Here is a 24,478-nt window from a genome sequence, read left to right on the forward strand (position 1 = left end):
TCTAGTAATGTATCATCAGATCCCTACATTTTATGACAAAATAAGAATAAGCAAAAACTCCCCTGTCTAGAATAGTACTGGGTATGTTAACCTATTAAATTAACTTTGGGATTGTAGTGTTGTATGAGAACTTTAAAAAATTAATTGGAATTTCCCTCAATATAAGCAGGGCCGCCATCAGAAATCGTGGGGCCCTGTACAAATGAAGCAGGCAGGGCCCCCCGATGACCCCCCCCGAATGAACCAGGGCTGTCTTTCCGACTGCGCACGATAGGCAGGTGCCCGGGGGCCCAGGGGGAAAGGGGGCCCATGGCAATGAAAAAAAAAAATCACTGAACATAATCAGTTAAGTTCAAGTAAGTTAAGGGGGCCCCATATATATGTGTATATATATATATATATATATATATATATATATATATATATATATATATATATGTGTGTGTGTATATGTATATATATATATATATATATATATATATATACACTCACCAAATATTGGCATTGTCCCTACTAGAATCACAACATTTCACAGTCTCTCCTGCTCTCTTCTACCTGTTCTTCTCACTTTCACCACCTGTGACTGCAGGTTCCTTTAGTTGCGGCTTGTCTGGATCCTGGAATGTTGGGTGCCCTATTTGGAAAATAAAAATGAGTACATTTAGAAAATTACAGCCAGCCCCAGCGTTAAATCAATAGCCCTCATGATTAATAATTAGGCCTTCCTCCAACCACAACCTTATATTAACCCCAATATTAAAATAATAGTATTCACATTAAATAAATAAACCTATTTCCCTCCCTACAAACAGCCCCAGCAATAAATTAATAGTATTTACATTTCAGAAATATACCTATCACTGACATTAAACAATTCATAGTCACATTTAATAAAGTGACCTCATTCTCCCCACATTCAGTAGCCCCCAAACCACCCCATCTTAAATTAACAGTCCACACTATAAAATTGCCCAACCATTACCCAACAAACAAACTTGCACCCATTAATTAGCCACCATCTACCTCACACATACACTACATTGCCACAAGCCCCCTGTACCATCACACACACATTACTGTGCCCCTTCATCACCATTTTGTGCCCCCTTATGATTACACTGCACCCTCCATGCTGCTTTTCCCCCTTCACCTGGCCCCCCATTATCACACTGTGCCATCCTGCCCCCCCTCCCTCTCCATCACTGTGCCATCCTGCCCCCCCTCTCTATCACTCGGTGACTTTCTGCTGCCCCCATTTTTCCTCATACTGTGCCTCTCTCTCCCCCCTTTTTCCTCATACTGTGCCTCTCTCCTCCCTTTTTCCTCATACTGTGCCTCTTTCTGCCCCCTTTTTCCTCATACTGTGCCGCTCTCACCCCCTTTTTCCTCATACTGTGCCTCTCTCTTCCCCCCCTTTTTCCTCATACTATGCCTCTCTCCCCATTTTTCTCTCACACTGTGCCTCACACCTCCCCTTTTTCTTCATACTGTCTGTGTCTCCCCACCCCCCTTTTTCTTCATAATGTCTGTGCCTCTCCCCCCCTTTTTCCTTATACTGTCGGTGCCTCTCCCCCCATTTTTCTACATACTGTCTGTGCCTCCCCCCCTTTTTCTTCATACTGTCTGTGCCTCTCTCCCCCTTTTTCCTCATACTGTATGTGCCTCTCCCCCCTACTTTTTCCTCATGGTGTGCATTTCTCCCTTTTTTCACTTACCTTTGTATTAGCTCTTTTCCTCTCTTCTCTTCTGTCTTCTTGCTTCTTTCTTATTACTCTCTGCACAGTTTCTCATAGAGTGTCGGGCGTGACTTGATGACGTCACGCCTGACATTCAGTGTAAATAGTGCAGAGAGGAAGGAGGAGGAACGCCTGCGCTGTGATCACGTGAGTATCTGTGTTTTTTTGTTTTCTTCACTATCCTGCTACCCCCACCAACGAACTACCGAGGCCTCGTCCACAACCCCCCCCCCCCCCGCCGGTGCGGGGAAAAAAAGTGTAAAAAAATAAAAAAAGCCCAAAAAAAATAATGTGGGCAGTGAGGGCCCGAGCCTGTACCCCCCTTATGGCGGCCCTGGATGTGAGCGTGATATGTGAGGCACATGAGGCAATGACAACCTCATATTAACTGATCTCAGTATATGATCATTTTCTGAAAACCCAGTATCCAGAAAGTTACAAAATCCAGATGTAAAAATAAATTCATGATTAATGCTTCTCAATGATAACATCAAACACACAGACATGCTCACTGAGCGCCTACCACAGTTACGTGTAGACCACTGCTACACTATTAATGAGAATAGGAACACAAAGGAAGCACATTGCCCACGTGTCTCCTCTTCTTTCCACCCCAGATATATATCATATTTCAGCTTTGCATAACTCCCATAAAAAACAGAGCAATCAACTAAAGAAATACCATAAAAAGTAATTGTAGGAGGTATAGTTTGACTAGAGTAATCTTGCCCAGATATTTTAATCAGGTTTCATCACAGGAGAAAGATTTTCATGTTTTTAAAATGATCTGAGTAGTTAATTACCTAAGGAAAAGAGGGTCTTTACCTCAAAACATGTGTTGCAAAGAGTGAGCACCATTTAAACATTGTGTTTTCTTGGATGAATAAAGTCAAGATGCAGATAAATATTTTGAGGATCATATTTATTGTTATTGACTCTGTAGAGTACAAATGAGGCTTATCCATAAAAGTGGGGCAGCTAACAAAGAACTGAGTAACATGATTGTATCAACTGCTTATTGGGCCTGCTTGAGAAGAGGGGACACATCGTTGTGTAGGTCAATTTTATTTAACAGCTTAAATAAACCTGAAATAAACAAAAATGCATGCAGAATGCAGTATTCTACACTACACCATTATAATTATCATTCAAGATGGAGAGGAGACAATATAAATCCACTGATGGGATCAGTTGTGAGCCAGGTCATGTCCCAATGCTTCATGATGTGCCCCTTCTCCTCTCCTTATTACAGAATTGCTAAAGCTCGTAGAGGATTCGGGCACTACTGAGGGGATGCTGCAGACATTTTATTGTATTGTGAACAATCCAGAATGGATTGAATACAGGGATTCTTCCTAGAATCAAAATACTGTTTTGGTTAATTTTTGTAATGATAGATACTAAGTCAAAATAGCTGCTGAGGCACGCGTGCCGGTGATGATGCAACAGCTGAGTCTATAAGAGTCTCTTTACTCCATTTTGTCGACTGTATTTGACAGTTTGGCTGATCGGTCAGTGTTGCTGGCTGTGGCTGGAAGCCAGGAACTAGAACCCCTACTCCTCCCACATCCGAGTCTCAAAAGTGTCAATTGCTTGTAGAAACTAGCTCTGCCAATATGAGTTACAGTGTGCCTTTATTACTGACTGAGTTATAGAAGCAGCAGCCATTTTTTGGGAAACCAAAAAGCACTGAGGTCTATGCTCATCACTGTGTCTTCTGCATTGGTGACAATTTAACACTGTTACGGATCTGAAGCAGAGGACCTAGGTACTAACCCTGATTGGCACAGGCAGACCAAGAGGTGCAGTGTCTAATAGATTCCCCGATATTCACCAAGAACCGCCGCAAGGCAGGATGGACTTTTCCGCCAGGAACCCACAGGTCGCGGTCCTCTAGGGTGCCCTAGGGAGTAATGCAGAAGGTAATCAGGAATGAGCTCTAACAGGAAGAGGTCTGGAACACAGGAGGTTAATGAGGACTGTGGTCAGGCAAGGCAGAGGTCTGGTACACAGGAGGTTAACAGGATCGTGGTCAGGCAAGGCAGAGGTCTGGTACAGAGGAGGTTAACCGGGTCATGGTCAGGCAAAGCAGAGGTCTGGTACTCAGGAGGTAATCAGGATCAAAAAACTAGGTACAACCCAAGAGTCAGGAGCTGGCAACAACACTGCTCTGACACTGAGTGAGTGTCAGAGCATGTTTTGGAAGGAGGTAGTCCGTAATAAAATCCATGGAGAAGTGAGACAAAGGAGTTTAAGGAACAGGCAGAGGCACAAGAGGCCCATATGGTTTTCCTCGAGGGACTTTATGCTGAGCGCACACAGTAAAAGGGGCTACAAAAGCTTTCATGTCCTTGTGTAGCGAAGGCCACCAATAGCTACGTGCGAGGAGCTTCCAAGTCTTCCTGACAGCGGCATGGCCAGCAAAATGGGAGGCATGAGCCCAATGATGCAATTTACTCCTTAAATGTGGAAGTATGACGGATGAAGGGTTCCAGGGCCCTCGTGGAATCCAATTGTCCCAGGAGGACAATTGGATTCCACAAAAGGCGTGGTGGCCAGAATACACTCAGGATCAAAGATTAACTTATTCTTCTCAGAAGGCTCGCTGTCAGAAGAATCGAAGTACCTAGAAAGAGCATCGGCTTTCTTATTCTTGGGTCCAGGGCGATATGTCAATTTAATGTTGAACCGAGAGAAAAATAGTGACAATCTTGCCTGAGGGGAATTCAAACAACATTCCGATTGTAAGTATAAGAGCTTCTTATGATCAGTGAAAATAGTTACAGGAAATAAAGCCCCTTCCAGCAAATGCCGCCACTCGGAAAAGGGCCAATTTAATGGCTAGTAATTCTTTATCTCCAATTCTATAGTTGCTCTCTGCAAGTACAAATTTCCAGGAGAAAAAAACACAGGATGAAGTCTTCTTACTGAGTCCCTTTATAACGATACTGGTGGTATTACCTGAAGCCCAATAGCCGAGTTGATATCCAGAGAGTAGTCAGACATTAGCCGGGTCGGTACACAAGCGGGTAGTCAGATGTTAGCCGGGTCGGTACACAAGCGGGTAGTCAGACGTTTGCGGGTTGGTACACAAGCGGGTAGTCACACGTTAGCCGGGTCGGTACACAAGCAGGTAGTCACAGATGCAAGGTAGAGTAGCAGGTAGGAGGAGCTGAGCAAGCAGAATACTCAAGCATATGTCTGAACCAGGAAGTGCCATTTATAGGTCCAAACTGGAAACAGGATCCAAGATGGTTTCTCTTTGATTCCAAACTGGCCATCTTGGATAAAGGCAAATCTAAGGGCAAGTTTGCAAATACAGAGACCTCTAGTGATCGGAGGTGCAAGTGTCAAATTAATTCCTTACAGTATTCCCCCCTTTCAATAACGTCCTCTGGACGGTGCTTTGCAGGGTTTCTCCGGGTATCTTTGATGAAAATCACGCAGTAATCGAGGTGCATGTACATTCTCTTCTGGTTCACATGAATTGTCTTCTGGTCCATATCCCTGCCATTGTATCAAATACTGAAGTCTATTTCTAAATATTCGAGAATCTAGTATTTTCTCTACCAGAAACTCTTCATGTTCATCAATTTGAACAGGATCTGGAGGAGGCAAGGTACGACCAGGAAATGGATTTGAAACTACTGGCTTCAGTAAGGAAACATTTAAGACAGGATAAACCTTCATAGATCCTGGGAGTTCAAGTCGAAAGGCAGATGAACTGACTTGGGCCAAAATTTTAAAAGGACCTATATATTTCGGTCCTAATTTAGGAGTAGGCACTCTTACTTTTAGGTTTCTTGTAGAAAGTCAAACATCGTCAGCAGCAATTCTCTTATAACTGTCCTGTGCATGTTGCAATGTCTCTCTTAATACTTCGAGATTACTATGTAGTGACTCTAGTCTGGATGTGACAGCAGGTATGGAAGAATCATGTGGAAAATTGGGGAGTAGGTTTGGATGATACCCCAAATTGGCATAAAAAGGACTTTGTCTTGTGGATGAGTGTTATGAGTTGTTGTACGAAAATTCTGCCATTGGCAGAACATTAGTCCAGTCATCTTGCAGATGGCAAATGTAGCACCGTAGGTATTGTTCTAAAGTCTGATTGGTGCGTTCTGTCTGTCCATTGGATTAAGGATGGAAAGCAGTTGATAATCTGATATTAATGTTAAGAGCACTACAAAACTGCTTCCAAAAACGTGAAGAAAATTGTACTCCTCGGTCAGAGACTACATCATCAGGAACTCCATGTAGACGAAACACTTCCCTGATTAGTAATTCTGCTATTTCTTTTGCAGAAGGAAGTCCACGACAGGGCACAAAATGAGCCATTTTTGTGAGTCGATCTACAACCACCAGAATTGTAGTCATACCATTGGATGATGGTAAATCTACAATAAAATCCATAGAGATTGAACCCCATGGACGTGAAGGAACTGGCAAAGGTTGTAAGAGTCCAAGTGGAGCAGTGCGGGGAGTCTTAAACCGGGCACAAGTACTGAACGATGATACGAATCTTTTAACATCCTCCTTGTATTTTGGCCACCAGAAGTAATGAGATAATAATTCATGAGTCTTGAAAACACCTTTATGGCCTGCCAGTCATGGACAAATTGCAGTACTCTTACATACAGGCGATGTCCTAACTTCCAAATGTTATTTCGATAGGTTAAGTGTAAATCTGTAGGGGGTTCTAAAAGTATCGGATCAGTTCTATAACCCTCTTTGATGTCAGACAACAGCTCACCAGTGCCAAAAGCTCCCAAGAAATTTGACTTAGAGAGGATTGTCTTTTCCGGATCAAGCTGTGGTGAGTTTTCCATATATGCTCTGGATAGAGCATCGGCTTTCCCATTTCGGGATCTAGGTCTATAAGAGATAACAAAATCAAAACGATTTAGGAATAAACTCCATTTGGCTTGTCGCGGAAAAAGTCTTTTTGCAGACCGAACAATCTCTAGGTTCCAGTGGTCAGTAAGTACGGTAATTTGATGTGCAGCACCTTCAAGCAAATGTCTCCATTCAGTAAATGCAGCCACAATGGCTAATAGTTCTTTATTTCCCACATCATAATTTCTTTCTGAAGCTGTCATTTGATGGGAGAAAAAAAGCACATGGATGTAATAGCATCTTCTCTCCTATTCTCTGTGATAATATTGCCCCTACTGCTGAATCTGAAGCATCTGCCTCAAGGATAAAAGGAAGTTCTGGGTTGGGATATATTAATATGGGATCTGTTGTAAACCTTGTCTTAAGCAGAGAAAAAGCCCCTTCAGCTTCTGGAGACCAATGGAAAGGTGATCCCTTCTTGGCTAGTTGAGTAATTGGCAAAACAATCTTGGAAAAGTTTTTAATGAAATGTCTATAGAAGTTGGCAAACCCTACTAACCTTTGTACCTCCTTTACATTTCTTGGAGCTGGCCAATCTACTATAGCCTGGACCTTGCTAGGGTCCATTCTCAAACCTTGAGGTGAGATGATATAGCCCAAGAACTGAATCTGTGTTTGGTGGAATTCACATTTCTCCAACTTAATGTACAAACAGTGTCTGCGAATAAAATTTCAGTAAAGTATGAACTTGTTGGTGCTCTTCTTGGGAATTTGAGAAAATTAGAATGCCATCAAGATAAATGACAACAAATTGGTCAATTAAATCTTTAAAAACATCATTCATGAAATGTTGGAATGTAGCAGGAGCATTGCACAGTCCAAAGGGCATCACTAGATGTTCAAAATGTCCATATTTACATCGGAAAGCAGTCTTCCATTCATCGCCAGATCGTATGCAAACTAAATTATATGCTCCTCGCAGATCTAATTTGGTAAAAATTCTTGCTGAGCGAAGCCTCTCCAGTAATTCTGAAATAAGAATTACGCTCCTTCGAGCAGGGTCTTCTCTCCTCCTGTCTTCACCACTTTTAACTCTGCTCGCCAGCTACCTAGCCTTACTCCTTGAGGACCCTCTTCCCCCATCCCCTCTCGCGTCCTCCTCTTCCCCTGGGGGTCTCCCTCTTATCCGTGCCCTCCCTCCTTGGTGCCGTTGTTGGCTGACCTTCCCCCGCCCCTCTAGCTGTGCTTTGAGCTCACTGAGTTACTGTGATTATTGTTTACTGTTCTGTGCCGTCTCTCCTCGTATTGTTATTTCGTTTGTCCCTGTATGGCGCCGCAGACACCTAGTGGCGCCTTATAAATAAAAATTAATAATAATAATAATAATAAAAGTGGGACTGGATAGCGGTTCTTGATTGTCACTTTATTCAACGCTCTATAGTCAATACATGGTCGCAATGAGCCATCCTTCTTTTTCACAAAGAAAATAGGTGCACCGGCCGGAGACGTAGAAGGATGAATAAAAACTTTTTCCAAACTTTCATCCACATAATTCTTGAGGACCTTTAACTCTGGCTCCGCTAATGGATAAATACGTACAAAGGGTATAGCAGCCCCAGGTAACAAATCCACAGGACAATCATAGGGTCTGTGAGGTGGTAATTTGTCAGCATTCCTCTTACTACAGACTTCAGAAAAGTCCTTATATTGTGGAGGTAGCTGGTCCAAAACATGAGGAGGGGAATTATATAACTTGCTCACCTCTTCAACAGAGGATTCACGTTTAGTCTCCGGAGCATATGTTTCTTGTGAAAAAGAAATAGTTTTTGATTCCCAGTTAATGGATGGATTATTTGCAGCCAACCAAGGAATTCCCAGAATAATAGGAAACTGGGGAGAAGAGATCAGTAAGAAATTCAGAGTTTCATGATGGTTTGGCTCAATTACGAGGTCCAGGGGTTTGGTTTCATGAGTAACTGGACCAGAGTTTAAAGGAGAGCCATCCACAGTTTCCATTAACACTGGTATCTGTCTCTCTCTAAATTCAATCTTATTTCTCTTAGCAAACATAATGTCCATAAATTTGCCGTTCGCACCAGAGTCCACCATTGCTGTACTGGAAATGCAGTGTGCACCGATCTGGAATCGAATTGGAATTGAGAAATGTGAGCTATTATTTCCCTTATTCTTTTCAGTTGATGCTAAAGAGTAGAGACAAGGAATAATTGCATTCACATGCTGAGGAATGTCGGAAATCACAGACTAATGGTCTGAAAAGTCTGCATCTGCTAAGCTAGCCACTGTCTTCTGAGGTCTTCTAGGACAATTTGAGACATAATGTCCTGGTTTGCCACAATAAAGGCACAAGTTCTCTTTCTTGACGTCGTTGCTCCCTTCTCTCATTGGAACTACGTTTGTGAAGTGTGTCTACTTGCATGGGTTCAGACTCAAATTCTTTAGTGGATTTTACCTCAGAATTCCCATAATAGTTTGAAGTTGTGGGTTCTCGATAACTGGGGTATGCCCAGGTTAAGACCTTCCTTTCTTGTCGTCTTTCAATCAGACGAGCATCAATTCGAATGCAATGGATAATGAAAGGCTCAAGTTCAGTTGGTTCCTCTGCACGGGCTAATTCATCTTTAATGGTCTCAGAAAGTCCCCTACGGTAGACAGACAGCTGTGCCTCAGAATTCCAAGTAGTATCAAGGACCCATCTTCGAAAGTCTGCAGTATATTCCACAACTGAGCGTCTCCCCTGACGTAATTTCAATAATGTTTTTTCAGCAGTATCTTTCTGGTTCGGATCATCAAAGGTTTGTTTCATTACTTTGAGGAAGTCATCAAATTTCTCTAATATTGGACTAGAAGTTTCAATATAAGGAGAAGACCATGCAAGGGCAGTGTCCTTAAGAAGCAAAAGCATACACCGCACCTTTGACTGTTCAGACTGGAAATGGGACTCATACAGTTGGAAATGCAGCTGGCATTGATTGATAAATCTGCTGAACTTTTGAGGGTCCCCTCCAAACCGGGCTGGTGGGAGAGGGAGAGCAGCAGGGGATGGTGAAGTCACAGGCACTTGTGGTGACCCCTTCTCCAACTCTAAGATACGTTCCTCATGTTGAGATAGTCTAATTAGAAATTCCTGGAAACCAATATGTGCGTCATGGGTTTTTTGTGACATAACTTGAAACTCTTGCTTAACCTGTGCCTCGAGAGTCACAAAACTGTCCTTCAGGAATTTCAGCTCCGCCTGGCATTCAATTAGCATGGTGGTTAAACTTGCCACGCGCCGCTTAATAGGTATATCTTCGGCGGGATCCATTTCAAGGCTTGAGTATCCTGTAACGATACTGGTGGTATTACCTGAAGCCCAAAAGCCGAGTAGATATCCAGAGAGTAGTCAGACGTTAGCCGGGTCGGTACACAAGCGGGTAGTCAGATGTTTGCTGGGTCGGTACACAAGCGGGTAGTCAGACGTTAGCCGGGTCGGTACACAAGCGGGTAGTCAGACGTTTGCCGGGTCGGTACACAAGCGGGTAGTCACACGTTAGCCGGGTCGGTACACAAGCAGGTAGTCACAGATGCAAGGTAGAGTAGCAGGTAGCAGGAGCTGAACAAGCCGAGTACTCAAGCATATGTCTGAATCAGGAAGTGCCATTTATAGGCCCAAACAGGAAACAGGATCCAAGATGGGTTCTCTTTGATTCCAAACTGGCCATCTTGGATAAGGGCAAATCTAAGGGCAAGTTTGCAAATACAGAGACCTCTAGTGGTCGGAGGTGCAAATGTCAAGGTAATTCCTTACAGCAAGTTTGCAAATACAGAGACCTCTAGTGGTCGGAGGTGAAAGTTTCAAGGTAATTCCTTACACCCTTTGAGACAAGATGGCACCAGTACCATAAGAGGAGGCGTCCACCTCCACGAAAAATGGGCACTGACAATCTGGTTGCATTAAAATAGGTGCTGAAGGAAATGCAGCTTTGAGTTGCTTGAAGGACCTAACAGTTTCTGGGGTCCAAAGTTTGGTATTGGCTGATTTTCTGGTCAAGGCTGTGATGGACGCAATGATGACTTAATAAATTGTATATAATAATTTGAAAAACCCAAGAAGCGTTAAATAGCCTTCAGCCCAGTATGTTGCGGCCAATCAGAAATAGCTTTCACTTTGGTAGGATCCATTTGAAGTCCTGTGCCCGAAATTATGTAACCCAAAAGGGATTACTGTTCCTGTTCGAAGAGACATTTTTCAAGTTTGCAAAATAGTTGATGCTTTCTGAGATGAGTACTTCTGCCACATGTCCCCTGTGAAAGGGAAGATCCTGAGAAAAAAATGAGAATATCATCAAAATAAACTATTACAAATTGGTACAAAAGTTCTTGAACAATTTCATTCATAAAGTTTTGGAAAACCGCTGGGGCATTGCACAATGGAAAAGGCATCACAAGATATTCAAAATGACCGTCATGAGTATTAAAGGCTCTCTTTCACTCATCTCCTGTCTTGATACAGATGAGATTGTAAGCTCCTCGTAAGTCTTGTTATTGAAATTAGTTGTAGCGGATAACGATTCTTAATGGTGAAGGCATTAAGACCTCGAAAATCTATGCAAGGGCGAAGGTACCATCTTTATTTTTTACAAAAAAAAATCCCGCTCCTGCTAGGGGAACACGATTTTCTAATGAATCCTCTCTTAATATTCTCTTGTATATATTCAGACATGGCCTTAGATTCAGGAAGAGATAAAGGATAAACACGTCCACGCGGAATGGGAGATCAATGTTACAGTCCCAAATTCGATGGCGGGAAGTCTAGTCGCCTCCTGTTCAGAAAAGACATCAACATAATCTTGGTATTGTGGAGGAAGGACAGAAACTGATTGTGAAGAGTGTAAAGGAACCACCTTAGTCAGGCAATGGGCATTACAATGAGCATTCCAGGAGAGAAACTGAGCAGTATGCCAATCCACAAGAGGAGAATTAAGGCAGAGCCAAGGTAGACCAAGAATCAGGGAGTTAATGGTCTTCAGAATCCCCAAAAACGAAATCTCATCCTTGTGTAAAACCCCTACTTGAAGGACGAGAGGAACAGTCTGATTTAGAACAATACCGTTACTAATCTTACTTCCATCAATTGCCGTGAGACAAATGGGTCGGTCTAACGGAACCGCCTGGATGGAGAACTGCTCCACTAAAGTGGATGAAAAGAAATTGCCCGCTGCATCCGTATCACCAGAGCATGGAAGTGTATGGGTTTAGACCCAAGAATTAGGAAAACAGAGAAAAGAAAATTATCTTCATTCTGCGGACTGGAGAGAGAGGAACAATTTACACCTGACGGGACCTCTCCTTGTCTCGTTAGGCCTTGTCATTTCCCGGATGTAGAGGGCAATAATTCAGGTGATGACCATTCCCACCACAATACAGACAGAGCTTGTTCTTGAACCTACGTTTCCTTTCCTCAGGAGTCAGACATGCCCTACTCAACTGCATGGATTCTTCTTCTGGGCAAGATGTTGCCTGGAAATGAGGTGCAAGGCGGATGGTACTACTCCTAGATTGTTCTTATTCAAGAGACCTTTCCTTGAACTGCAAATCCACCTTGATACACAAGGAGATAAGATCGTCAAGACTGGTGGGAAGTTCTCTTGAAGCCAATTCATCCTTTAATTGGTTGGACAACCCCCGCCAAAAGGTAGCAATTAAAGCTTTGTTGTTCCAATGGAGCTCAAAGGCCATCGTTCTGAATTGTACTGTGTACTGCCCGACCATCTGAGAACCTTGCCACAGATGTAGAATTCCGGTGGCTGCATTAGAGACTCTTCCAGGCTCGTCAAACATTTTCTTAAAGGTAGATAAGAATTCAGCATAGTTATAAAGGACTAGGTCATTCCTCTCCCACAGAGGAGATGCCCACTCCAGGGCTTTGTCTCGAAAGGAGAGATATAATATAAGTAACCTTGACTTTCTCAGAAGGAAAATTATCAGCAAGAAGCTCAAATTGAATGGCACATTGATTCAAAAATCCTCTGCAAAGCTTGGAATCCCCATCAAACTTGGGAGGATTGGGTATGCGCAACTGGAAACTAGCCAAGGAATTACGTGGTAGCTACAGGTTCAGGCACAGTGGGAGTAGCGTCTGAAGTTGCAAGAGTATTCTGGAGAGTGTACATATGGCCAGATAGTCCCTGGAGAAATTTTAGCAACTGCTGTTGATTCGCTTCCTATTTGTCAACTCTTTCTACCAAATGCTCCAGCAGATCTCTAGGAAAAGGATTCTCCGAGTTGTCCATTTCTTTTTACGGTCAGAGCAAACTGTTACGAATCTGAAGCAGAGGACCTAGGTGCTAACCCTGATTTGCGCAGGCAGACCAAGAGGTGCAGAGTGTAACGGATTCCCCGGTATTCATCAAGAACCGCCGCAAGGCAGGATGGACTTTGCCACCGGGAACCCACAGGTCACTGTGGAGAGAACTGGTAGCAAAGAATGCAGGAGGTAATCAGGAACAAGGTCTAACAGACAGAGGTCTGGTAAACAGGAGGTTAACAGGATCGTTGTCAGGCAAAGCAGAGGTCTGGTACACAGGAGGAAATCAGGATCAAGAAGCTAGGTACAACCCAAAAATCAGCAGCTGGCAACAATGTTGCTCTGAAACTGAGCGAGTGTCAGAGTGCAGTTAAATACCAAAAAAATACCGCAGTCACATGAGCCGACACCTGGAAGAGCCGAGCAGCAGCGCGATGAGACATCGCTGGAACGAGGGCTGCTAAGTCCAAAGCAGGTTTGAAAAGCCCGCCCTAGACTGTCATCACATGAGCCGCCACACAGAAGTGCCCGGCAGCAGCGCCTCAAGACAGCGCTGGAACGAGGACAGGTAGGTCGTGACAAACACCAACTGATGACTCAGCAAGCAGTGGGCAGAGGTGCCAGTACTGTATACTGTCCTATACAGGCCCACTTCGACCACGATGTATAGATAGATAGATAGATAGATAGATAGATAGATAGATAGATAGATTTAGTGATTTAGTGATTTTGATAGCATGAATATAACTGTAGATGCTTTTTAACACTGTATAATATGATATGAAACATATAAAATAATGAAAAGCTATCCCTGTGTCCTATACCTCACCTTTGTCCAATTATGTCTAACTCATAGTTACTGGTGCCTATTTTTTGTTTATTTAGTTAAAAAAAAAGGAAATTCCGCATGTGAATGCACTGTTTTGCATTTCAAGTTTGCTTTTAGTTTTTTCATATAAACTGTTATGTGTCTTTTTGTTGATACAGAATTACTCTGAAGTTGGCTGCATGGGTATTACCAGTCTCTCCGGTGGCTGGGAAGGAGCGTCTGCAGATTTTTTATTTATTCTTAGCTCACAGCTTTATTATTAAGGGAAACTTTAAAGCACGCACGCATACACTTGCACTTTCACATTCATTTATATATACATTTCATATTTATCATGGTTCCACTTCCATCCCACAGTTGTTTATGAGCAATTGTTATTTAGTTTATAGTTAAATATTATAAGGTTATGTGTACACTTTAGTGATATTTTAAGTTCAGGTCATGGTAAGTATGTCATGTTTGGTATCATTCTAATCCCCTATTTATCCACAATTGTCCGGTTCATTCGCTGAAAGGATCGCACATTGCGTGCGCTAGTTATCGAATATAGGGAATAAATGATTGGAATGATATTGTCTGTGTAGTGCTAATAGAGCAGTTTGAACCAGTCCTTGGCAGGAAAATTAAGTATGCATCATCTGGAGAGTTGACCCCCACCCTTGAAATGTTGACCCCCACCCTTGGAGGGGGTTGTTTGAACTGACCTATGAACTGCTTTACACTGGACCCTCCTGAAGCCTGGACCTATGGAAGAAAGCCACATCATCTGTATTGTTTTCACTGTATCACTAAGCGTATATATACTGCTCTCTGGAATTAGCTACAGTTGTTCTGACCACAGTCTTCTGGATTGAAGGACTGTAGCTGTATTCAGCGAGCGCAAAGGGCGAGGCGTATGTATGTATGTATTTGGTATCGGCTATATTGTACTTGTTTATTGAAATGATAAACTTTTTGATTTTTGCTAAATAAATTGCTTGTGCTTTGAAACCATACAAATCGCATAGACAATGCTTAATGGAAAACAATGAAATTACTTCAATAATTTGGGGGCTCGCGGCGGAGGTTACCAGACGATACAAATGGCCTATACACATGACCTCAACAAAGGGTGGAGACGTGTCATATACGGGTAAGAACGCAATGTGTTCAAAACCTGTTTATCATTCTGTGTTGTGAAACCGAATGTCCATTTTTGCATAGTCTAAGGAGCGCTAACTTGAATCTAGGGACAAGAAAGAAAACTGTTTCTTTTTATTGTCGTTTTGCTTTTTAAATGTATTGCATTGCATAGCGCATGTGTACTTCCTGCATTGTGTATGTGTATGTTCGGTGTTGTTGTCATGTGTTTAAACAATCGTTTTGATAATCTATTATATATTTTTAGTATAATCACTTGTTAAAGCCTCTGAAAAGTTATTACTATTGTTTGGGAAGTTTATTTTCTGCACATAAAAGGTGTGATTTTGTGACTTAGATACACCAAGGTTTGATTTATTTTTGTATAAAGTATCGGTTGCTTTCTGATGAGGCAGGTTGCACAACTGGTGCTCGGTATACGAGGCAGGTATACTGGTGGCGAAAACAAGGAAAGTTTTCGCAAGTGCGCCCAATAGTAATCACAACGCTTACTGATAATTAGTATCTTTAAGCGGTGTGATCGGACCACACGGTAAGGCCGTGATTGTGACTTGGGAGAGCAGCTGGAGGAATTACGCTGGTAAGGTGGGTAACTCTGATGCTACCAGTTCAGTTATAAACTCAACAGATTTGTTGGAGAGACAGGGTATCGAGGAGCTGATATCCCTGTGGTTCACTTTGATATTTCTGTATTAGGGATCCTCATTTGGTACGAGATGAAGAGAGTGGATGCAGCTTGAGCAATCCATCCACGGCCGCTAAAGATCTCTAGCGGTAGATTGCGTGTAGCAGAGTTGAAAGAATTTGCTGGAGAGATAGGGTATCGAGGAGCTGATATCCCTGTGGTCCGCTTAGAGATTTCTGGTTCTACATGGATGCTACGCTAGAGATGGTCAATGTTATGCCTAAGGAAGGGCCAATTGGTTCGGCGAGGTTTTCTGTGTTTGAGAGATATGGTGCATACGCAACGGCGTATTGCGACACATGGGTCAAGATGACCAAGGATTGTGTGAGGCCTTTTCCAAAGATCGATAATTTTGATTCAGAGGTGTTGAATAATGTTAACGATAAAGTACGGTTGATTGAATTAACAAAGATGAGAATTGAACATGATGAATGTTTAAAACTGTGGCAACAGGAAGATACCAACATGTGGCAGGATACATGCCTACCGGAAATAAGCGTTCCGGAAGTGCGCGTTGCAAAAGCGTGGAGAACTGAGCGCAAGCGCGCCCCCGCTGCAAAATGCGGTTGGGGTGGTACGTACAGCCGATACCAAAAATGTTAAAAATGTAACCAGTAACTTGTATGTTGTATAAAGTCATGTTAAGAGTAATGTTTCAGAAGAAGGAAATGAACCCACCGTCATTTCGGCCATTGCCCATGTTAGTTACGTGCAAGGGGCACCACACGGACAAGGAAATGGAATGGTCCCATCAGCAGGGGCAGAGGCTGAAATTGGTGAGAATAACATAGAAATTAATAGAAAAGGGGGCATTCATTTTACTGCAACAATAATTCCAGCAAGTAGTCCAGAATGTAGTGATTTGGTAGGTTTATATCCTGTCCGCACAACAGTAGTTCCCAATGGGAAGGCGGACAAAGATGGTGTAGTTCCCATAAAACATGTAGCAATGCTTGTCCATGGACTAGATCTGAGATGTTTTCAATTATGATTTACCTGATCCTAGAAAAGATTTGGCCAAGTGTCAAAATGTTGGTGAACTATTAAAAGCAGATAGAAAGAAATGTGATTGAAGTATAAGAAAATGTGAAATAAAAACAACAGAACCCTTCCGTAACAGCTACAATCTTATAAGAGACATGAATTAATAATGATTGGAGTACAATAGGCCAAACACCGGAATTTCATTGGCACAAGTTACATTAGGGGGTAAATGTATCATACCCCAGTTTTCTCAACTCGCGGGAGATCGACGTCTTTGCAGCTTAAATTTAAAGCGGCGCTGCCTTGTAAAGTCCCAAGTGACTCAGCGTTATCCAGTACATCTGTGAACCTCTAGGGACTGTGAATTACGATCCACTGCAAACCCCTCAAGGATTGCAAACTGTGTTCCTCATGGACTAAATGTGAGACTGATTTATTGCTACCTATATATTTGTTTTAATTAGATTCCATACTGTCAAGCTTCATCCCACCACTCCTTCAGGACGACCGCATGTCTCTGGTTGCCAGACAACGGAACGCTATTTGGATTCCCGGCAGTGGACGATGACATCATGCCGCCGGCACCCCTCATTGGTCCCTGGCACTACTTAAAGTGGACTCTGACACCATGCTGGTGCCAGAGTTTGGGTCATTCCTGCCTGCTCCAGTGTTCCTGTGTATTATTGGATTGTCCACACTATTCTCCTGTGTTCCTATTTGAACCGGCTTGTCTGACCACTCTATTGGATTCCCCCAGTGTATTGAAATCTACTGAAGTTACTGACTTGGCTTGTATGACCATTCTCCTGGACTCCTCCTTGTGTACCTTGCTGCTAGAATGTTACTGAACCGGCTTACCTGATCACTCTCTATCGGGTACCTAGCTATATGGCTCAGTAAAGGACCGCAACCTGCGTGTCTCCTGCAGCAAAACCCATACCTCCTTGCGGGAGTTCCTGGAGAAGACCAGGGGGCGCGTTAGATTCTGCACCTTCTACTTGAGCTGCGTCAATGTTAGCAGGTATTCCCCACACATAGTTGTGACAGTATACTCTGGCCATGACGACTGAGAATACAGGTGAACCATCTGCTCATGATCTGCTCCTTCACCTAGCACAAACGGATCAAGCTTGCCTGCTCCAGTGTGTTAAAGGGGTTCTCTGACAGTCACAACTGCAGTGGTTTCCACTACTGCTGCATCATCGAGTGTGGCCACAGCCTCTACCTGCTCCTCCAGTCTGCGCATTCCACCTCCGGAAAAGTTTGATGGAGATCCTAAATGGGTGCAATCCTGGGGCTTTCCCTTCAGTGCGGGCAAGGGTAGCCTTCATTATTTCTCTCGAGTGGTCAAGCCCTTGCCTGGGCCTCCTCACTCTGGGAACGCAATGATCCTCTTCTGGTATATTCCGCATATTTCATTGAATCCTTCAGGAAGGTCTTTGATGAACCTGGGAGAGTGTTTTCTGCTGCTTCTGGTCTATTAAGCCTCCGCCAGGGTAAACTCACTGTAGGACAATACGCAGTACAATTCTGTACGCTGGCATCAAAGTTAAAATGGAACAATGAGGCTTTGGTAGCAACCTTTTGGCAAGGGTTGGCAGATCGAATCAAGGATAAGCTATGTGTTAGAGTGGATTTGCTTTACTGAGAACTAACACAGGAGCGACCTTCTTCTAGATGTTTTGTTCCACGTCTGTCACCTCAGTTCCAGAATCTGGTGACTCTCCCAGAGGAACCCATGCAAATAGGACGTTCCCGGCTGTCCCCTGAGGAATGGGAGAGATGATTCAAGCTGCGACTCTGTCTTTATTGTGGTGATCCTGGTCATTTTCTCAATGCATGCCCTAAGAGACCAGGAAACTCTTCCTCCTAGATGGTAGAAGGGAGACCAGCTTATAAGTTTCCGCATCTACACCCTATCCCAAGGAGACTTCCAAGCTTCTCATGGCTGTCACTCTGGATACCTCCAAAGCATCTTATCCTACCTCAGCTTTTTTGGATTCCGGCGCCTCCAGAAACTTCGTCTCAGCGGCTCTCGCTTCATGGCTCCAGATTCTCCTGCAATCTTTGCCTCAGTCTCTCTCGCTTACGGCAATAGATGGTAATCCTGTGAGCAATGGTTCCATCTCCTATGTTACTTCACCTGTTAGGCTGATGGTAGGAGCTTTACATAGAGAGATGATCCAGTTTCTGGCACTGCTGAAGTCTATTAATCCACTCATATTAGGGTTGCCGTGGCTTCGGATCCGTTCCCCTCAATTTGACTGGGGTCATGCCCAGTTTACTGCTTGTGGTCCTGAGTGTCCTTGTAGATGTTTGCCCTTGGTCTCTCCTCCCTTTGCTCAGACAGTCTGTCACTCCATTTCCACAGACTCTATTCTTCCCTCAGCATATGCTTTGTTTCAAGATGTCTTTAGTAAGACTGAAGCTGATACCCTCCCTCCTCATCGTCCCTGGGATTGTCCTATCGACTTAATGCCTGGTAAACAAATTCCTAAAGGCCGGGTTTACCCACTCTCTCGGCCTGAGACTCAGGCTATGTCTCAGTACATTGTGGAGAATCTATAATTTGGTTTCATTCGAAAATCCTCCTCCCCGGCCGAAGCTGGGATTTTCTTTGTCAAGAAGAAAGATGGGTCTTTACGCCCCTGTATTGACTACCATTCTCTCAGTCACATTACGGTTAAGAACTGTTATCCATTGCCTCTTATTTCAGATTTGTTCAACAGAATCAGCGGATCCCAGATCTTTACGTAACTTGACCTTCGAGGAGCTTAAAATTTGATTTGAATAAGGAGTGGAGATGAATGGAAGACAGCCTTTAATACTAGAGATGGACATTTCGAATACCTTGCAATGCCTTTCGGCCTTTGTAAGGCCCCTGCAGTCTTACAATCATTTGTCAATGACATTTTCCAAGATATACTGTACACTTCTGCAGTAGTCTATCTGTATTATATTCTGGTGTTTTCTAGGGATCTCTCCTCCCATCGTGATCATGTTAAAGAGGTTCTATCCAGATTAAGCAAACATCATCTCTACTGCAAACTATAGAAATGCATTTTTGAAGTATCTCAAGTTCCTTTCCTTGGATTTATTGTATCTGGCAAGGGGTTACAGATGGATCCTGCTAAAGTCTCTGCCATTTTGGATTGGCCTCAGCCCCAGGGTGTTAAGATGATTCAGAGATTTATCAGGTTTTCCAACTACTACCGACAATTTATTCAACATTTCTCGACTATCATTGCACCCATTATGGCATTGACCAGGAAATCTGCCAATCCTAAAGTCTGGTCCCCGGAGGCAGTAACAGCTTTTCTTACTTTAAAGAAGGCCTTCTCCTCCGCCCCTGTTCTTGCCCAATCTGATCAAGAGCGGCCCTTTTTCGTTGAGGTTGATGCCTCATCTATTGGTATTGGAGCAGTTATTTTTAAAAATATGCCCATCACACTCCTTGTGGATTTTTCTCCAGATGGTTTCTTCACAGTGAAAGTAACTATGGGATTGGTGACATGGAGCTCCTAGCTGTCATCTGGACTCGAGGAATGGCGTAATTTATTGGAGTGCGCTCTTCATCCAGTCACCATTTTTACGGATCATAGAAACCTGGAATTCATCTTAACCCTCGACAGGCTGTTTTTTTGCATGATTCAATCTGCTCCTTACTTTCTGTCCCAGAGCTAAAAAACGGTCGAGCAGATGCATTATCACGTTCCTTTCATGATTCTGACCATCTGACATCCCTGGAGCCGTAACCTATCATTGACCCCTCCAGTAATGTAGCACTTACCAGAGCAGAGACCTGCATTTAGCTTTACGTTGGGCCCACTCTTTTTGCATCGTTGGTCACGCAAGGATTAAGAAGACTACAGCATTACTTTGTCGTTGGTTCTGGTGGCCCTCTATTCACGCGGACATTCGCAAATTTATTGCTGCTTGCACTACTTGTGCCCCACATAAGAATTCCAGAAGAGCTCTTGCTGGTTGCTTCACCTTCTACACATTCCAAACTCCCCCTGGGAAAGTTTTTCTATGGACTTCCTCACAGACCTTTCTTCCAGCGCTGGGTATAATAAAATCTGGGTCATCATTGACAGGTTCTCAAAAATGGCACACTTTGTTCCGTTAGGTGGGTTACCATCTGCTAGTCAATTAGCTGTTACCTTCATTAAGGAGATTTTTAGGATCCATGGTTGTCCTAAACAGATCATCTCCGATCACGGGTTCCAGTTTACTTCTCGCTTTTGGAGAAAATCCTGTAAAAACCTAGGCACCGACTTAAAGTTTTCATCCGGGTATCTCCCTCAAACTAATGGCCAAACTGAGTGAATAAATCAAGACCTTGAGACTTTCCTTCGGTGCTTTGCTTCTGAAAATCAGAACAACTGGTCTCAGCTCCTTCCTTGGGCCGAATTTTCTCCCAACCAGCATGTTCATGAGTCTACAGGATTTTCTCCCTTCTTCAATGTGTTTGGGACCCATCCTATTCTTCCGGATACTTTTGTTTCTTCAGGTTCCTCTATTCCCGCTGCTAACTTTCTCTTTCGAACGTGTTCGCTCATTTAGTCTCAAACTGAAGCAACATTATTTAAAGCCACACAACATATAAGACATTTGCTAATCATCGTCAGAGACCTATGCCAGGTGTGGCTATACACCAGAAATTTGAAACTCAGAGTTCCTTCCATGAAGCTGGCACCTCGCTTTAACGGACCCTACCCCATTTCACAGGTCATCAATCCTTTCTGTTACAAGTTGAGAATACCTCCTTCTCTCAAGTGCCACAACACCTTTCACGTCTCTTTGTTAAGGTCGTTGGTGATCAACTAATTCTCCCAGTCTCCATCTCAACCTGCACCCATTCAGTCTTCCTCTGGTGAAGTATTTGAGATTAGTCGGATCTTGGATTCTTGCACTCTGCATGGTCGCCAGCAATTCCTGGTTCACTGGAGGGGTTTCGGTCCTGAGGAAAGGTCCTGGGTGGACAAACAGGATTTACACGCCCCTCGTTCAGTTGAAGAATTTTGTAAACACCGGACTGAGAAAAGAGAAGGGTATACTGTCAGGCGCCGTCCCGTTACTTCGGGACGGCCGCCTGTCACTTCCTCTGCCGCTTCTGGTTACTTCCGGCCGGATCGCTGGCTCTGCTCTGCTTTTGCCCTTCTGCTCCACGGGAGGTTTCTGTCCTCACTGAGCTCGCCTTAGGACCCCTGCGTTACGGTTTGACAGGTGTACCGCCCAAGGACACGGCAAGGGGACACTATTCAGATTCCCGGCGGCGGACAATGATTTCACACCGCCGGCACCCCTCATTGGTCCCTGGCACTATTTAAAGTGGACTCTGACACCATGCTGGTGCCAGAGTATTGGGTCATTCCTGCTCCAGCATTCCTGTGTATTATTGGCTTCCCTGACTATTCTCCTGCTCTCCTGTGTTCCTATTTGAACCGCTTTTCTGACCACTCTATTGGATTCCCCGTGTATTGAAATCTACTGAAGTTACCGACTTGGCTTGTTTGACCATTCTCCTGGACTCCTCCTTGTGTACCTTGCTGCTAGAACGTTACCGAACCAACTTACCTGACCACTGTCTATCGTGTACCTCACAATACGGTTCAGTAAAGGACCACGCCCTGCAGAAAAACCCATACCTCTTTGCAAGGGTTCCTGGAGAAGACCAGGGGGCGCGTTAGACTCCGCACCTTCTACTTGAGCTGCTTCAACATTAACAGGTACTCCTCGCACATAGTTGTGACACATACTTCATGAACTGTACAAGTTCCAAATATCTGTAAAGGTATTGATGATCCGCCTCTCAAATCTCTATGTATATAAGAACAGCACCATATCGCCATATCGATTTATATTTTGTAAATAATTAATACTTGTCTTATATAGAGAGAATATTTTGGCTGACAAATCATGTATTTCTCATACAAATATCAATATTTATTGTGTAAGATGTCATTACACATTGGCAATTCAAACTGTTTGAAATTCAAAATAAACGAATATGTGATTCTCTCACTGATGTGCAATGTTTTCATTGATGAGGAAAAATGTATAACTCATATTGCGCCAATGAATAATTGAGTCTTATATACCCCTTGACAAAGCTTAAGGCAAAATGTATGTTGGGCGTAATGATGTCAGAACTGACGTCTCAGACCCGGAAGTAAGAGCCGACAGCGGCTATGTAGCATGGGGCTCATTTTGGATTTAGTTATATCCCTGGTTGGGATGGTCCCTAAGAAAGCATCTGGAAAATTTAGGTTTATCCGGCATTTGTTTCAACCCCCAGGGGGTTCAGTTAATGACGCCATAGATCCAAGTTACAGCTCATTCACTTACCAGTTGTTTGAGTCTCTGCTGGGTTTAATTTGATCTTTTGTTGAAGGGGTCTTCCTAGCTAAGCTGGACATTGAGTCCGCTTTTCGCCTCCTACTTTTGCATCCTGATCCTTTATGGATTCTTCCGTTTAGGTATTAGGTGGACAGATGCCTCCCTATGGGTTGCACTGTTTCATGTACATTTTCAGAAAAGTTCAGCTCCTCCCTCCATGCATTGAAGCAGGAATGGGTAATGCAGGTATCGCACATTACCTAGCCAATTTTTTATTTTAAAGTCCCTGCAGACTCCTCAGCCTGCACGGACATGCTTTTTGCAACTCAGGCTCTGTTTGCTGTAATAGACGTGCCCAGGGCTCAGGATTAGACGGTGGGCCCCACTCCCTGCCTTTCTTTCCTGGCCATCGAGATTGACACCATTGAGGGTTGCTGTCGTCTGCCCAGGGATAAGGTAGGCAGGCTTCAATCTTTAATTGCTTGTGTGCTGGGTTTCCATAAGTCCTCCCGCTATTGGGTTCCTTTAGTTTCATGTGCGGCGTTATACCAATGGGAAATGTTTTCTTTAGAAAACTTCAGTTGGCCACGCCTGGCTTTACGCGACCTCATGTTCGCTTGCCCTTGTGTGATGAAATTAGTGGGGACCTTCACGCATTGTTGAAATTCTTAGAGCCGTTTAATGAAGTACATCAAGTAAGATTTTAGATGTGCACATAGCTGCCTCAGGGTCCTGCAGTTTCGGTGCATACTTTCAGGAGGACTGGTTTGCGACCCATTGAGCAGATTATTAGTTTTGGAACTGTTTCCAATCATAGCATAGGTAGTATTATGGGCAATAACTTAGGCGTAATGTAATGCATTAATAAGCAGAACGCTTCTTCACTTCAAGCTATCAACCTTATGAGACACTTAATGTTGCGCTGTCTAAAACAGGATATTTCTTTCAAATTCTTTCACGTCCCGAGTGTGGACAACAACAGAGTCGATGCACTTTCTCTTTTTCAATGGCGCCATTTTTGGGAATTGGCCCCACATGCAAATCTCATTGATACCCTTTGTCTTTCTTATGTTTGGCAGATTTTTGAACTGGCATAGTGGGACTCGCTGAGACTTCTTCAGCCCTTTCCACTAGTAGAGCTTACCGGATGGCCTGGCAGCAAAGGGTTCGCTTTCTAGGTACCTGGGGTCAGCTTGACTCAGGTCAGAGCGCAGACATGATTACATTCACATGGGCCAAATACCAAGAAGGCACCACAAAAATAACTGTGACGTCTCACTAGGAGGCATATAATTTATGGCACAGCTAAAGGGGAAAAAGGATTTTACACAAAGTTTTCTCATTTCTAATGCCCTTAAGGGGTGAGGTAAGGCCCATCCTCTGGGAGAGGATCTTAGGAAGACAGTTGAGATGTTGCGACCAGTTAAATAGGGCCCTTTCTCAGGTTGCTGCAGACACTTATGAAATGCTTTTATTTAGCACAGCTTTCTCTTTGGTATATTTTGATGTGTTCAGGATTAGCGAGTTAGTGTCCCAGTTCTCAGCATGCTATGGGAGTTGCGTTTATGGGACACCAGCATATGCTCTGAAGCTCTGTGCACCCAATTTGCGGTGGTTCA

General features: G+C 43.6%; 1 protein-coding gene across 2 annotated transcripts in view; it reads right to left on the bottom strand.

Annotated features, from left to right (window-relative positions):
* The window catches only part of LOC142144362 (pantetheinase-like), a 53,625-nt gene that overhangs the window by 14,926 nt on the left and 14,221 nt on the right, over nt 1–24,478 (bottom strand). The window contains exon 4 of one of the 2 annotated variants that reach the window (XM_075203096.1): nt 3,513–3,639. The exons of the other annotated variant lie outside the window; for it this stretch is intronic. Coding sequence (XP_075059197.1) covers nt 3,513–3,639 — 127 coding nt within the window. The remainder of the gene's footprint in view (nt 1–3,512; nt 3,640–24,478) is intronic. 2 annotated transcript variants of the gene reach the window in all.

Source organism: Mixophyes fleayi, chromosome 3 (genome assembly GCF_038048845.1).
Source record: "Mixophyes fleayi isolate aMixFle1 chromosome 3, aMixFle1.hap1, whole genome shotgun sequence".
NCBI classification, from domain to species: domain Eukaryota; kingdom Metazoa; phylum Chordata; class Amphibia; order Anura; family Limnodynastidae; genus Mixophyes; species Mixophyes fleayi.